Below are 16,432 nucleotides of genomic sequence, written 5' to 3'. Positions count from 1 at the left end.
TACCAGGACATTTTCAGAGCACTTCATGCTTCCTTCAGCAGACAAGCTTTATGGAGATGCTTCCTTCATTTTCCAGCAGGATTTGCACCGGCCCACACTGCCAAAAGAACCAAAACCTGGTTCAATGACCATGGGATTACTGTGTAATTACTGTGTGATTTCATGTAATATTCTAATTTTCTGAGATTTTGATTTTGTGGTTTTCACAAGCTGTAAGCCATAATCATCAAAATTATAACAAATAAAGGCTTGAGATATCTCACTTTACATGTAATGAGTCTATATAATGTACAAGTTTCACTTTTTTAACGGAATTACTGAAATAAATCAACTTTTTGATGATATTCTAATTATATGACCAGCACCTGTATATAGTGGTGGAAATAATTATTTGATCCCCTGCTGATTTTGTAAGTTCGCCCACTTACAAAGAAATTAAGGTTATATCATTTTTATGGTAGGTTTATTTTATCGGATAGAGAGAGTATATCAGCCAAAAAAAACTGAAAAAAAACACACATTATATAAAGGTTAAAAATTGATTTGCATTTCAGTAAGTGAAATAAGTATTTGATCCCCAAGCAAAACATGCATTAGTACTTGGTGGAGAAACCTTTGTTGGCAAGCACAGAGGTAAGACGTTTCTTGTAGTTGGTCACCAGGTTTGCACACATCTCAGGAGGGATTTTGGTCCACTCCTCTTTACAGATACTCTCAAAATCCTTAAGGTTTCTTGGCTGTCGCTTGGCAACTCAAAGTTTCAGCTCCCTCCACTGATTTTCTATAGGATTAAGGTCTGGAGACTGGCTAGGCCGCTCCAAGACCTTAATGTGCTGCTTCTTGAGCCACTCCTTTGTTGCCTTGGCGGTATGTTTTTGGTCATTGTCATGCTGGAAGACCCATCCACGACCCATCTTCAGTGTTCTGGCTGAAGGAAGGAGGTTCTCGTCCAAGATTTGACGGTACATGGCCCCGTCCATCGGCCCCAAGTTGTCCTGTACCCTTACCAGAGAAACAGTCACAGAGCATAATGTTTCCACCCCCGTGCTTGATTGTAGGGATGGTGTTCTCGGGGTCATAGTCAGCATTTCTCTCCCTCCAAACACGGCGAGTTGAGTTGATGCCAAAGAGCTCAATTTTGGTCTCATCTCACCACAGCACTTCCTCCCAAGCCTTCTCTGAATCATTAGGTGTTCACTGGCAAACTTCAGACGGGCCTGTACATGTGCCTTCTTGAGCAGGGGGACCTGCAGGCACTGCAGGATTTCAATCCATTGCGGTGTAGTGTGTTACCAATGGTTTGCTAGGGGACTGTGGTCCCAACTGCCTGGAGATCATTAAAGGAGAACTCCGGTCAATTTTAACATTGAGCTCATTTTTTTGTACATTTGGAGTGCTGTCAGTACAGAGAACAACGACAAAAATCGGTGTTGCCTACAACGTGTTATCCTCTTTTTAAAATTTGCACCCTGTTGACTTCAATGGGGCAAGTTTTAAACCTGCTTTTAGCCTCTTAACATCCTTGATGTGTCATTACAAGTGCACAGGTCATGTGAGTGATTCCTTCGGAGTGAACGCGGGTGAATCTGACTGCAGTAGATGTGAAAGATATGAATAAAAATGATGTTTATTCAGCCAGCGCACATACCTGTATTTACATCCTGTTTTCGGTCAAAGTCCACAGTAGTCGATTGTCGAGTTCACGCGCATAGGTTTAGTACCTATGATCATGCGCGTGAACTCGACAATCGACTACTGTGGAGAGAGCAAAATGCTGTTTAAAATTGAAAATATTTATTTATTTGACACAATATTCACTTAAAATTCATTCAGACATTTTTTTAAAGAGTAAATGTGCACTTTGAAACCCAAACTTCTGTTAATCTTCCAAAATGGCCTTCTATTAAAGCCACACTAAGTAGAAATTGTGTTTTTGTCAAACAGCGACCCCTAGAGTCGCTGTGGAATACTTGCACTGTCGTAAATATATTATAATAACGTTTTTACATGATTGCAGCTAAATCACAAGTAAATAGTCTATAGTCTAGGCCTACTGTATAATTTAATTTGTGTTGTTTTTATTGGAATGTAAACATTACAAAATGCCAGATAACATCAGTTAAGTTAAATGTACGTCGCATTATTTCATAACATTGGCCGTTATGATGTCAGACATGATTATTGCAATTTATCATAATAGTTTTCAAATTGTGCTCGTATACACTATTTACAACCTCTACGTTAGGCTTATTTATGTCCTGATAATTATGTGAGATATTGAAAGCTGTTCTCATGATAATCGCAGGAATCAACGTCAACAGCGTCGTCTGATATCCCTCGGGACTACGTGATAAATACACCTCACAACACCTGAGTTCAGCTGGCAAACTAATTCGTGAGGCATAGTTATCTGATTTATCAAAACGATTCCATTTACACCTGGTCACATAAATGTATTTTTGCGAAACGGATTTAAATTCGATCTTCAATTCTCGCGTTATATGCAGATTTAATGGAGTGCACGTCACCGAAAGCAACAGATATGAACTGCATTTTATAGATCATCAGCTAAAATTTCAAAATCAAAGACCGCAATAAGAGAGAGCAGCAGCAACAGCCCTGGTAAGATCATTTCGTTTCTTTACTTTTAATGATGAAGATTGTGTGTTAAGCGTCTGCGACTTACTTTCACTTTGATTTGCGATAGTTTGCACGTTGGCTTGATGCAGTTGCTCATCTGCGGTGATGCGTGTTCCAGCGCGTCGTCATATCTGGATATAACATATAGCCTATAACACGCTCTCACACGGTTTTATTTATTTATTTATTTTTAACATTTTTGGGATGAGTACAATTTACATATGTGGTTTCAACAACCAGATGCATTTACACTTGTCCAGTTTCGTCTGGAATGCGTCTCAGACCTCCTCCTGAAGTGGTTTGAGGGATCGGATTCAAATCCTTCTCAAATGCGTTTCGGAGGGCATTTACACCTGGTCTTTTCACAATCGGATAGCTATCCCATCTGAGAAAACGCATGAAGTGGCCAGGTGTAAACAGCCCCCATGACAAAAACATACGCACGAAAGCTGAAAACAAATGCTGGTTGGCCTCTCACATCCAAATTTGAGGAAGTGGTGGGGGAAGTGACGTATGCCGTAAAGCAGTCGAATTTTGTAGTTCTTTTTGTGCTCTGGTTACTACCCGAACCCCGAAGTTACATAGTGCCAGTAAAAGCGATACAGACCCCGTCAGGCTATGGCAGACGTGTCATTCAACCTATTGTAAGTCGATGTACCATCACAAGGGTCTTGGAAATATATTATGAAGGTTGAAAAGTTACATAGTGTTGCTTTAATTCTCAAAATGGTCAAATAGCAACTGATATATCAGTTTGGCACCAATGTCAACACATGAGGGGCTTTGAGGAGTGTAATGAGAAGGGAATAAACAGCCTTGTGTGTCCAGGTCTGTAGAGGATGTGTTTTATACTGAGAGAGCCAAAGAGGGGAAGGGGCCACGCTGATGAAAGGGGTAGGGCAGATGGATCCTGGGATGGCTCTGTCATACAGAGTTTGCGTAATTAATTGACAGGGAAAGTAAATAATTACCCGAGGCGGTATCCGGGCCACCCGACGGGAGCAGCTGTGTATGTGACTGGGGCAGACGACGAGCCCCACCCCCACCCCCGTGCCAGGACTGTCAGTGGAGCGCTGGAGTGAGGCGGAGGAACCAACATTAGGCCTGATTAACCATGTCATGAGCTGAGGAACGAGAGGAGCGTGGCTGTGTGTGTGTTTAGAAAAGTTGAATGGTATCTTTTAATTTTCACTGTTTGCATGAGATATCACAAGTAGTTTTAAACATTTGTGTGTTTTATGCATCTTCTGCCCGTGTTGAGAATTGACTGGTGACCGCAGGGAAAGCTGGGCTCTATTCCATCTCGCTGTTACCAGCTCCCTCTCTCATGGGTTCAGACTATGCAAGCAGACTGTCGCAAAAGCGGTGTGTGTGTGTGCGTCAGCAGGTGCCCGTAGAGCCAGCCAGGCATTCTGATTGGCCCTCTGAGATGCTTCTTCCTCTCCAGCTCCTCAGATCTGTAATTACTGCCAGTCTTCCTCCAGCCCCTCCTGTCTCGCTTACATCCTAAATACAACTCTGATTTTTCCTCATGCCAAACAATCTGTGCTATTGAAATTGTAATTGTTACTACTTCCTCCTCAGGGCCTGATAACTAAAGAAAATGCGTAAACACCCCCTTTTCAAGCCCCGATAGATGCTGGAGTACCCCATTATTAACGGAGCGTGCCATGTGCCGGGCTGCCACACAGCCTCCCTCCACTCCAGTTTGGAGAACATGTGTGGATATTAGGGCTCTTTAATATTTCATTACACAAAATGAAACGATTGTCAGGCCCCTAAGGCTCCATATGCAGTGTAATGTGTGTTCATCTATGCTCCCTCATTCTTGTGCTAGATTGCCCCTTGATAAACCAAAACTGCCACCCACCAAAAGTCAGTCTATAAAGATAAAGACTATAAAGCAGTTTATAAACTATTTCAGTGATGTCAGCTTGACCACACACACTATGGTTTAATATGCTAATGTTACTCAAACGTTTTGAGCTTTTAATAAAATGTAAATTCTTACTTTTTCTGGTCAAGTAGGTTCATATAGAGGTTTTCATGGGCCAATGTGAATGTCTCGATTTAAATTCAAAGAGACAAGATAGTCTATGTTTTAGACTATGTTTTAATATTATCCAAAATGAGGCAATGTAAGCATTATGGAGCACTAAACACTCTCATGTAATGTTTGTTTCATTCATACCAGAAGCCAGGCTTCTGGTATGAATGAAACAAACATTACTCAAGCCCTCACGCAGAAAGTCTAAAACATACTCATAGAAGTAATAACTTATGAGGTTTCAAGAAACCCCTTATATGGACAACGGCATCCAGCTATCGATGTTGCTGAATAAAAAGCAGAAACATTTTAACTGATGAAATGTTAAGACAATAAACACACGATTACAACAATATATGGTTTGTGTTTTTGAAGCCATCTCTGGGTATTTTCATAACAATAAATTACATGAAAAATGCCATGCTACTTGACACAACCTTTATTACAGTACAAATGATAAAATATATTTTCTGCCTTATTCTTTGGAAAAAAGCCTCAAGTGGCTTTAAAAAGCACATGCCATTACTTTTTTAACATTGTATAAAATCCATTGAAAAATCTTTATAATATCCATGAACTATATATATATATATATATATGTGTGTGTGTATATGTATATATGTATATATATATATATATATATATATATATATATATATATATATATGAATTAAATGTATCAATAATTAAAAATTGTAAATATAGTTTTTAAATTATATGAACTCATAAAAGCTGCATGTATAACATATATAAAAGAATGATCAAAATGTTGATCAAAATGGAATAGATTTATTGTATATATTGTACACAATCATTCAAAATGCATTCAGCAATGTATGAAATAATGTAATGTATATCGTCGGTAATGTCATAAAAGTTACGGCACTAATAGAAATAACAATAGATTTGAAGAAGAAATGTTACCTTTAAAATGCACTTGAAAGTGAACTTGACCTTCAGCCACCACGTTCTGCCCACAAATACTCATTAAAAATGGGTGCCATCTGTCTGTCCTCTATAATGAACAAATTTGTGTTTACGTCTGGCTATATTCTGATATGTAACACCCACTTTCCACAATCCAATCCATTCCTGATGAATAAAATCAAGTCTTGCCCTACATTTACTCATTAAATATCCTGCTTTAACTCATAAATGTCACATTACAGACATAAAATGTCTTCATGTTGACCTTTAAGGTATTCTTCAGTGTTTAAAAGCAAGATTCTGTCAATTAAGAAACCAAATGAGCTAAAAAATTAAGATTTGAGTACCAATCATGCATAGACTGTTATCCTCCTACTCTCTGTGGGCACTGTCTGATGAAGCCTCATCTTTTTTTTATAATTGTGGATATGCATTGATTTTTGTCTCATGCGCAACATCAAAGCTCCCTGTCAAAGTGGGGTTTTTAATTAAACATTGAGCCTCATATCTTAAAAATATAAAGAGTAGCCCAACTGACCGTTCCCACAGAGCGAGCCCATATTCAACCCACGGCTCTGAGTCCTGTGGTTTATTTGATGTGCTCCCATGGATCAGGTGTCCTGGCTGGTGGTTTCACAACTCCTTTTTTTCTGTCTACAGGTGGTACAGTTGCATGCTGGGAAAGAAGTGTAGCCTGGCACCTTTGAAAGATGAGCTGCGGAAACAAGGGGTATGTTTTTCTTAGACCACTTTGTGCTATAGTTACTGCACAGTGCAATGCTGTAAAAAAAAAAAATCGGAATGGACTGATATTAAAATTAAATGTCTGATAAATGGCCAATATTAAAGTTCCATACTGTTTTGCGTATATTACTTAAGAATAAAAATAAAATCAATAATTTTAAATGCCACCAGTAAATTTAATACTAGTATGATTTTTTTATTTATATTTGCTAAAAATAAAAATGTACATTTGAATGTATTAATAAATTATATTTTATATATAAATTATTGATTAAGTGAGTGGTAGATGATGGCAAAGGTAATCTAAATGCAAAAATATGGGAAATGAGCCTGCACAATTAAATATTCAATATCGACAGATACCGATAAATTAAAAAAATCTGTCATATTGGCTGATGATAACTTGTATGATAGTAATATATTGTGCATCCCAATTCTCTTTTAAATTTTCTCTAGGATCTTTATAGATAAATGAGTGGGCGTTTCTCCAAGACTTCAGGTTAATTGATCTTAATGAGTTTCACCAGCGTGGTATATAAACGTACCACGACAGGGAGCTCTAATGGAGTAGATTTCATTAGTTCATTAGGCATCATTAGCTCTCGCGTCACCCCTCCAGCCCCTCTCGATTACCCCCGCCTGTGCCTGTACAGTCAGAATGCTGTGATATCTGTGAATGAAAGGCTTTCGTCCTGCTCACAGGTTATTAGCCTGGTGTCAGTCAGTCGACTCGACTCAGGCCTGATGTGTCGTTTGATTCATCTGAAGGTGTCGGAGTATTGTCACCCCTCATTAAAGTCATTGTGCTCCTGGCCAACGTCCAGCAGACGGGCCCGCTTCCTCCTCTCGCCACTGTGGCTGTAATTAATATGCTAATGAGGTTCTTTCTCTCATTCTCGTTCACCCTCTCACTTTCCCCTCTCCTTTTTCTCTGCTATTATCTGTTGTTTGTGTATATGACCTCTGCCTGCAAAGGTCAGACTCAGATGGTGTTTTTTTTACTGAAGAGCAGTTGGACTTGGTTTCACCCTATAGTTCACCCCTAACACCCACAAATCTGTGTTAAAACACACTCCCCACTGTGTGAATGGCAGGTCTGGGTCTGTGATGCTGTATTTAAGACTTCTGGGAGGGTCTGGTGTCGGTCATAGACTCGGCACATACACGCTTCCACATAATCTTTCCCCAAGTAATTTTCCTGTCAGTCCTATCTCTCTCTTTTTTTGCAGTGTGACATTTTGCATCCTTGACAATCAAGCATATTTAATCCCCTTCCTCCAAACATCTGCAGCCTACTGTAATGTAAAACAAATACTGCATTACTCATAAGAGCAATGCAATATAACCAATATAACGTGTAACAATATGTAACATGCATATATGTAACCGATAAATAGCCAATTACTGCAATGCATATTTATATATATATTATTTAGGGATGGACTGATTCCTTAAATGAAAATTAAAATAACCATTAAAATAAATATATACAAGTAAATAAAGTAAAATCAATCAATTGAATTACCACCAGTGAATTCAAGAGGCATCACAAAATTATAATGTACTGTATTTTATTTCATTTTTAAATTTGCTAAAAAAAACAACAAAAACTACATTTTAAAAATTGTAAGTACATTTAAATTATTGTGTTTTTAAAGATTTTTTTTTTTAAAGTAAAAATACAGGAAATGAGTATATGAACAATTAAATATCCAATATTGACTGATACCAATAAATTAAAACAGTCTGTAATATTAGCTGATAACTGCTATATGTAATCTACAATTGTCGAGATAAATGAGATTATTTCACTTTATAGTGATTAGAATACAGGAATGTGCTTATGTGCTTATTATAATGAAAATTATGCACCCCTAAAATGATCCTTTCCTTACACAAAATCTGTTTTTTTTGTTGTAGTTGTTTTTTTTCCAACATAACCCAGACTTTTCTTGATGTTTTTTTGTAAGATGTTCTACCTATTTTGTGTTTGAATCACCATTGCTGAGATCTTCATCATCTTTTGTTCTTTCACAGGTTCCCAAAGTAACACACACTGAGTTCTGCCAAGGTCGGACCATGCGCTGGGCCCTGGCTTGGAGTTTCTACGATGACGTACCTGTGCCTGTAAGCTTTGAGCACTTCCTGCATTAGTTCAGACTCAGCTAGTCCTCACATAACCCATGCACTCTAGACTATCTCATGTGTTTGTGTGCGGGAAAGCAACACCTGCTGAATATTCACTGTGCTCGGCACTCTTTTTAATAATGCATCTTTAGCCCATTCCATCAGATACACTTGACCTGCTTCCTGAGGCACGGCGCACCTCCTTGGTAGCAACAGTTGCCCAGACAGGGTGACGGTGCTGTAAAGTCACCTACTTTAGAGGGGAAAAAGAGCTATAAAAGGGAAAAAAGGGTTGAGGGGGTGGTGGGATGATTTGTTATGGTCTTTCAGGAGAATTCCCCAAGTCCCAGATGCCCTTTTCCTCACAGGCACTTGAGCAGAAAGATTGGCCTACATATCTGTCTGCGCGCTGCTCCGCCCTCATACAGCAGATTTCCAGGGCTGTACAGACACGTCTAGTTCTGGATGGTACCCGCATCCTTCTGTGCTTTATTTCCTCTCCCATTCGTGCTGTTTTCCACTTCCTGTGTCCATTCTTCCTCTCGGAAGCCAGCTGAGCCCCATTAGCAGAGCGCACAGAAGCTAGATCAATCTCTTTGACAGTGAAATGTATTGCACGAGAGGTAGGGGGTACAGTGAAGACTCAGACAAAAAAGGTAGGGTTTGAAAAGGACCCTGCGGTGCTGAAAGCGTGCCTGGGATATGGGGCATGGGGGGGTGTGTGTGTGTAAGGCTGAGGGGTCAAAGGTCAGCAGGCAGTACTGGGGGAAGTGTAAAGCAGGGCAGAATGAGCTCAGTTGTCAGCATCCGCGGATAACCGCTGATCATTGCGGCACTCATCTTGTGTTCAATAATTGAATAATGACCTTTTATATGTCTCACCGCAGAGAAAATCCCAAGGCTCATGAATTTTTTTTCTTTTTTTGTTCACATTTATGAGCGAGGCCCCTTCAGATGCATCAAGAGGCTCGGTGTTGAGAGCGGAAGCTATTTTACGCAGGATCTATTCAACCTACTTAGAGCAAATGCGTCGCCGGATAAATAATGGACAGAGCGGAGGGGGTTATAATTCACGGTGAAGAGGGGATAAAAGCAGTGCATCGCCCTGATTAAGACTGATAGAAATTAATTAAGAGGGAGCGTGTGGATCGATGTGTGTGTTCATCTGTTTCCATCCATTATGTGCTCATCACAAATGGGTAGAGATTGCACTTTTTTGACAATCTATAAAACATCCTGCACAGTACATCTGAGGCAAAACACTAAAGATGGAGGTTGTCTGATCATATTTAGATTTAGCGCAGTAATTAGTCATTATAGAATTACTGCAGTCGCAATATTTTTTTTATATTCTTGTGAATTTAGGTCTGCTTTTGTTTAAATAGATGTTACTTTGTCTGTGGGATGATTTTGTCATGCTTAGCTGAGTTTGACGACTGAAAGTCAGAAAATGGCGCCCTCGTGTGTTGGAGAAGGATGCTGGACTGCAAGGGGAACCGCCTTATAAAATCAGGCATGTGATCAGCTAAAGACAAAAAGAAGGAAAACCTGTTTTTTTCCCTCCATTCAATATGACTATACATATAATAATATACAATAATAATAATAAATTAGAAAATTGTAATTATATTAAATTTATTGAAAAATCAATAAAGAAATGTTACTACTGCAAAAATACTGTAGAGAGCATTTTATAATACAAATTATTATTATTATTATTATTCAAAATAATATTTGTATTTGATTATTATTTTGTGTTTAAATTAAACAAATTAATAAAGTATTAATTTAGTAAAGAAGTATTAATCCCCCCCCCACACACACACACAATATAATCCGCCCTATATCCCGCTAGAATGAAACATTAATAATGTCAAATTATTAATGCATTAAACATATATTACATATTAAATACAGTGCTATGCATAAGTTTAGACACCAATGCTAAAGTTGACTAAAAAGAGGAATAAAAAATCATCTTTTGGAAATTGAACTTAATGCCTTAATTAAAAAAATTAGGAAAAATACAACCTTTAAGGACACCAATTTTCTTTGTGAATGAATAATGTATCATAAATAAATAAATGTTCTTCCTTAAAATACAGGGTGCATAAGTCTGGACACCCCTATGTTAAATTCCCATAGAGGCAGGCAGATTTTTATTTTTAAAGGCCAGTTACTTCATGGATCCAGGATACTATGCATCCTGATAAAGTTCCCTTGGCCTTTGGAATTAAAATAGCCCCACATCATCACATAGCCTTCACCATACCTAGAGATTGGCATGGAGTACTTTCCATAAGATCATCTCTCAATGCAAATCAAACCAGCTATTAGGCTAACTGAAATAAAACCATGCCAATCTCTAGGTATGGTGAAGGCTATGTGATGATGTGGGGCTATTTAAATTCCAAAGGCCAAGGGAACTTTATCAGGATGCATAGTATCCTGGATCCATGAAATAACTGGCCTTTAAAAATAAAAATCTGCCTGCCTCTATGGGAATTTAACATAGGGGTGTCCAGACTTATGCACCCTGTATTTTAAGGAAGAACATTTATTTATTTACGATACATTATTCATTCACAAAGAAAATTGGTGTCCTTAAAGGTTGTATTTTTCCTAATTTTTTTAATTAAGGCATTAAGTTCAATTTCCAAAAGATGATTTTTTATTCCTCTTTTTAGTCAACTTTAGCATGGGTGTCTAAACTTATGCATAGCACTGTATCTTATGTTGATGATTACTTAGCTACAGTCTTAAAGGTTAGTCCGCCCTAAAATGAAAAAGATTGTCATCATTTTCTCATGTCTTCCAAACCTGTAAGACTTTTCATTCATCTTCAGAACACAAATAAAAATATTTTTGATGAAAAATTTGAGATTTCTGTCACTCCATAGACAGCTACACAACTACCACTTTAACGCTTCAAAACGTTCATAAAAAGATCGTAAAAAATCCCATATGAATTGAGCAGTTTAGTCCAAATTTTCAGAGAAGGCACGATCGCTTTATATGATGAACAGATTGAATTTAGGCTTTTATTCACATATAAACATTGATCAGCGAACATAAACAGAAGCTCAACAGTACTTGTTTGACGTGCGAGAACAAACCTCTTGCGAAAGCTCAAACGTGCTGCGTAACTCATGAAAATGAACCTCATTGGTTCTCCCACGTCAAGCAAACATGCTTGAGCTTCCGTTGAACTGATATGTGCCCTGGTGAATGTTTTTATGTGAATAAAAGCCTCATTTCAACCTGTTCATCATATAAAGCGATCGAGTCTCTTCAGAAATGTTGGACTAAACCACTCAATTCAAATGGATTAGTTTTATGATCTCTTTATGAACTTTTCGAAGTGTCAAAGTTTCAGTTGTGTAGCTGTCAATGGACGGACAGAAAGCTCTCAGATTTCATTAAAAGATCTTCATTTGTCTTCCGAAGATGAACGAAAGTCTCAGGGGTTTGGGACGAAATGATGGTGAATAATTAATGACAGAATCTTCATTTTTGGGTGAATTAACCCTTTAATGTCTTAAAAATACATGTTTTGTACATTTGTCTACCTTAAAATGTTTATTTTCAAAGTAGGGTTCACGGGACTCCATGCTGTGCCCCCCTGACAATGACCCTATATGAAACCATCATTTAACTGTTGTCTGCTGAGACATGACAAATTTGACCAACGGCAGTACCAGCAACTTCAGCACAGGGAGTTATTCAGAAACCATAACTAGATGACTGTCCCTAAATCGAATCTGCTTAATGTAGTTATCATATATGAGGAAGATAGTTAAGATGTATGGTCTACTGTGTACTAAATGTGTTGTTTATCCAGACAGGACAGAAGCAATGGGGTGTTAAGTGGAGTAAAATCCTGTGATGGATGCCAGATTACCTGTGTGATTTGTCTTGAATTAGGATTAACGGTCACAAAAACCACAAGTCACCCACAGGAGGACTAAATATGAGAGGTGTTTGTCTGGTGAGTTGTAAACTGCAGTGGTAGTTGATGGGTGTGGTGTGGTGTGGTGTGTTTTTCGGCACTGAGGGGGTCGGTCTATTGGCTTGTGATGAGTCATGTTGTCCGTTTATCTGCTCTAACAACAGATGCTCTGTTTGAGGAGGAGAGAGACATGTGACTGGAGCAATGCTTCGGTTTCTCCTGCTCGTAAATCAGCTTTGATGAGCTGGAAAAGTCAAATATGACTGTCGCCACCTTTAATGTCTCAGTACAGCATGGTTCAGTGGTTATATACATCATGAATTACTCCAAGATAACTCATTCTGCACTGAGCTGTTCAGATGCAAATGATTTGTTTCCATGGCAACACTTATAATGCCAAAATGAATCCATGGGTGGCTTTGTTGTTGACACTTATTTACTGCATTTATACATATATATATATATACACACGTTTGCATAATATGCAGAAGAAAAAACGCACATCAGATAACACTCATATTACAGTGGCATATGAATCAGACATATATATATGGAGACTGTTAGAGACTAGTAGAAACCAATTTGGTTGATTTTTACAGAGAAATTGGCACTTTCATCATATTGTAATCTTTAATTAATTACTAAGAAATTAATATTTTACACTAGTCTCAAATTTATATAAAATAGTGTTATTTTATTATTTATATACTGTTACAGTATTTATTAATATCTTGGACTAGCTTTAATTTTTATATTTTTGTTTTAGTATTTTTTTATGTACTTTTTGTGATTTTCTTTTTTTTTTAATAATCATACGTTTTAGAGTTTTTTTCTATTTATCTTTATTCAATTTTATTACTAAATTTTAGTTCAACTTCAACTTATTTCATTTAGTTGCCAAGGTGAGATTTTTGTAATTTCAGTTTTTCATCTAATGTACTTATTTTATTTCAGCTTTATTTCAATTAATGTAGAGGGGTTTTAGTTTTAATTAGCAGTAACACTGATATAAAAAAAAAAAAAAGTTTGGGTTGATGGGTTGTCATTATGGGGGATTGATGGGTTTGTCGTGAAACTGTGTGCTATTCATCTGACAGCAGCAGACAAACACGAGTGCCACAAGGACTCCAGATAGCATTGGTCATTGAACTCAAGGCCAAGGTGAACTTTGTGTTTTGCTGCCCTCTATTGACAGCCAGCTATTCTTGAAGTAAAATTGCATCTTTTTTTGTGTTGTATTTCTAAGGCTGCAGACCTCTTACATGAGGTGTAAACACTCTTAGGTTAACTATCAAAAACTAATTTTCTAACTCTCTCTCAGTCGCCCCCCTGTAAGAAGCGCAAGCTGGACAAGGCCCGTAAGCCCCTCATCTTCACTGTACTGAAGCCCTCCGTGTCGGAGCTACAGGCGCAGGCGCCCAGCATCGGCTGCACTGACATCAGCCCCACAGAGAGTGTGTGTGCCTGGCTGGAGAACATCCTCACAGACCTGAAGGTAAACAGAGAGTCAATTTCAAACATCGCTGTGTTTCCATTTATTTGATCTGGGATTAGTGGCAAGTTAAGCACAAAAAAAAAATCTGTTATAAAAATAATGATAATTATTATTAATAAATAATTTACATAAAATAATAATGAAATGAAATAATGCTATTATAATTGCAGTTATTATTATTATTAATATTGTTGGTAACACTTTACAGTAAGATTTCATTAGTTAACATGAACTAAGAATGAACAATACTTCTACTGTATTTATTAATCTTAGTTAAATCTTAGTAAAATCAAAAGTTGTGTTTGTTAACATTAATGCACTGTGAAGTAACATTAACTAACTTATTAACTAACATTGACAAAGATTAATAAGCAGTGTAACAAATGTATTGCTCATTGTTAGTTTATGTTTGTTAATACATTAACTAATGTTAATAAATGAGACCTTATTGTAAAGTGTTACCATATTGTTAAATAACTAATATAAAGCAATAATTATTATTATTAAATAATTAACATAAAATAATAATAATTAGTGTTATTTATCATTAGTGAAATTATTTAGCAGACCCTTTTTTTCCAAATCAACTCGCTGTAGGTTTTCCAGATGGACAGCGGTTGACACAATTGTTTAACACTGAACTTCCCATCTTCAGATACTTCACAGGCGAGTTCCTTGTGGAGAGGCGGAGCTCAGCCTCTTCCTGACCGCGGTGGAGAACACCTGGGTTCACGCACGGCAGAAGAGACGAGAACAGGGACGACATCTACGCGAGCTCCCCAGAGCACAACCGGACTCCGCCACGGATACCTCCGCTCCATCTGTTCCAGCACCAGAGGAAACCACAGCAGAGGGCAGCAACGGGAAGCAGCACAACCCGGAGACAGGTGCCGACGTCCCAATGGAATCCCCCACCGAACCCAATGAAGTGGCTGTCGGCGGTCCTCAAAACCCAGAGACGGTACAGCACTTTCTCTTCAAGTGCCTGGTGAACGTGAAGGAAGAAGAGAATGATGTGGTGGTGGAGATGCATTGGGTGGAGGGGCAAAATAAAGATCTGATGAACCAGCTCTGCACTTGTTTGAAGAACTCTCTCTTCCGACAGGCAGCCAAAACCACTTAGCGCTCTCTCCCCTCTTCAGACATAGATTCAACAGGTAACACAGACATCATGCTGTGAACTCCACACCCAATGGACTCCAAATGAAACAAAACTCCACTACCAGATGTTCCACTGATCAATGTTGTGATCAGACCTGTTTGAACTAAGTTTTATTATGTTTGTAATAAAAAAAATATTTTAAATATTGTTTGTGTCTTTGTGATTTTGGTTAAAGGTGCACTCAGTAATTTATTTTATTCATGTTGCTATGTTTATATTTTAAATATTTTTTAAATGAAAAATATATTTTTTCAGAGAAAAAGTGCAAAACACTTATTGCAGTTGCTCTGAACCTGTATGAATTTCTTTCATCTGCTGAACACAAAAGAGATCGACATGGACCCCATTGACTTCCATAGTATTTTTTTCCCCATGCTATGGAAGTCAATGTCTATCAACTGTTTGGCTACCAACATTCTTCAAAATATCTTCCTTTATGTTCAGCAGAAGAAAGAAACTCATACAGGTTTGGAACAACTTGAAGGTGAGTAAATGATGGCAGAATTTTCATTTTTGGGTGAACAATCCCTTTAATGCTTGGCTATTATATATTATAATCTATAATAATAATATCACAATTTCAGTGACAGACATATTCTTCCATATTGTGATGAACATCCTTATGTATGTAGGGCAGGGACTTAGGGTTCTATCTATCGGTTGTTGATTGAATTTTAAGATGTCTTAAGTAAAAAAAATTCTATTAAAAAATTAAACGTATTCACAAATGAATTGTTCTCACTGAGATCTATAATATGCATTAGAGTGAGTTTTCATTTCATGCCGACTGTAAAGAAATGTGAATGTATTTTGCATAAATTTCTACTGATCAAAAATTATCCTTTAGATCTTTTTTCAAAACATTTAGCATACCTCAGGAGTTTTTAAATCAAATATAAAATGCACAAATATGATTAAAATGAATATAAAAAAACTGTTTTGACTTTCTTGAATGCTTTACCATTTTTTTAATAATTAAAATCAATATTTTCTTTTAAATACATTTTTTAATACATTTTTAGTTTATTAATAGTAACTTTTGAACCTGGGTCTGACAAATATGGCCCCGTTGATTCCTTTGACAAACCCAAATAATGCAATAGTAGGTGGTGTTGTTCCTCAGCATTTCCTGTCCCTGGAATGCCTTTTGGGTTATATCACAGGAAGCTTTGAGTCAGTACAAAGGTCCCGAGAGGAGCAGGGCTTCCTAACAGGAAGCAGCAACAGTCGCGACAGGACCACGAGCACATAACGTGCACTCAGTCACGTGAAGGCTTCCCAGGGTAAACAAGCTCCAGGGGCCGCTGCTTGAGTTGAAACAGGAATTTATTCACTGTTAGC

The 16,432-nt window shown here is 37.6% G+C and overlaps 1 protein-coding gene across 2 annotated transcripts in view; it reads left to right on the top strand.

The window, feature by feature from the left end:
• Window positions 1-15,238, top strand: part of mettl16 (methyltransferase 16, N6-methyladenosine) — a 37,642-nt gene extending 22,404 nt beyond the window's left edge. For both annotated transcript variants that reach the window (XM_084125747.1, XM_084125746.1), the window contains exons 7-10: window positions 6,275-6,344; window positions 8,396-8,485; window positions 13,756-13,929; window positions 14,585-15,238. In XM_084125747.1, coding sequence (XP_083981873.1) covers window positions 6,275-6,344; window positions 8,396-8,485; window positions 13,756-13,929; window positions 14,585-15,052 — 802 coding nt within the window. In that variant the 3' untranslated portion in view covers window positions 15,053-15,238. The remainder of the gene's footprint in view (window positions 1-6,274; window positions 6,345-8,395; window positions 8,486-13,755; window positions 13,930-14,584) is intronic.
• Window positions 15,239-16,432: the final 1,194 nt, after the last annotated feature.

This window comes from Abramis brama (assembly GCF_963993115.1).
Source record: "Abramis brama genome assembly, chromosome: 10".
Taxonomy (NCBI): Eukaryota; Metazoa; Chordata; class Actinopteri; order Cypriniformes; family Leuciscidae; genus Abramis; species Abramis brama.
This window is presented reverse-complemented; position numbering and strand designations above follow the sequence as displayed.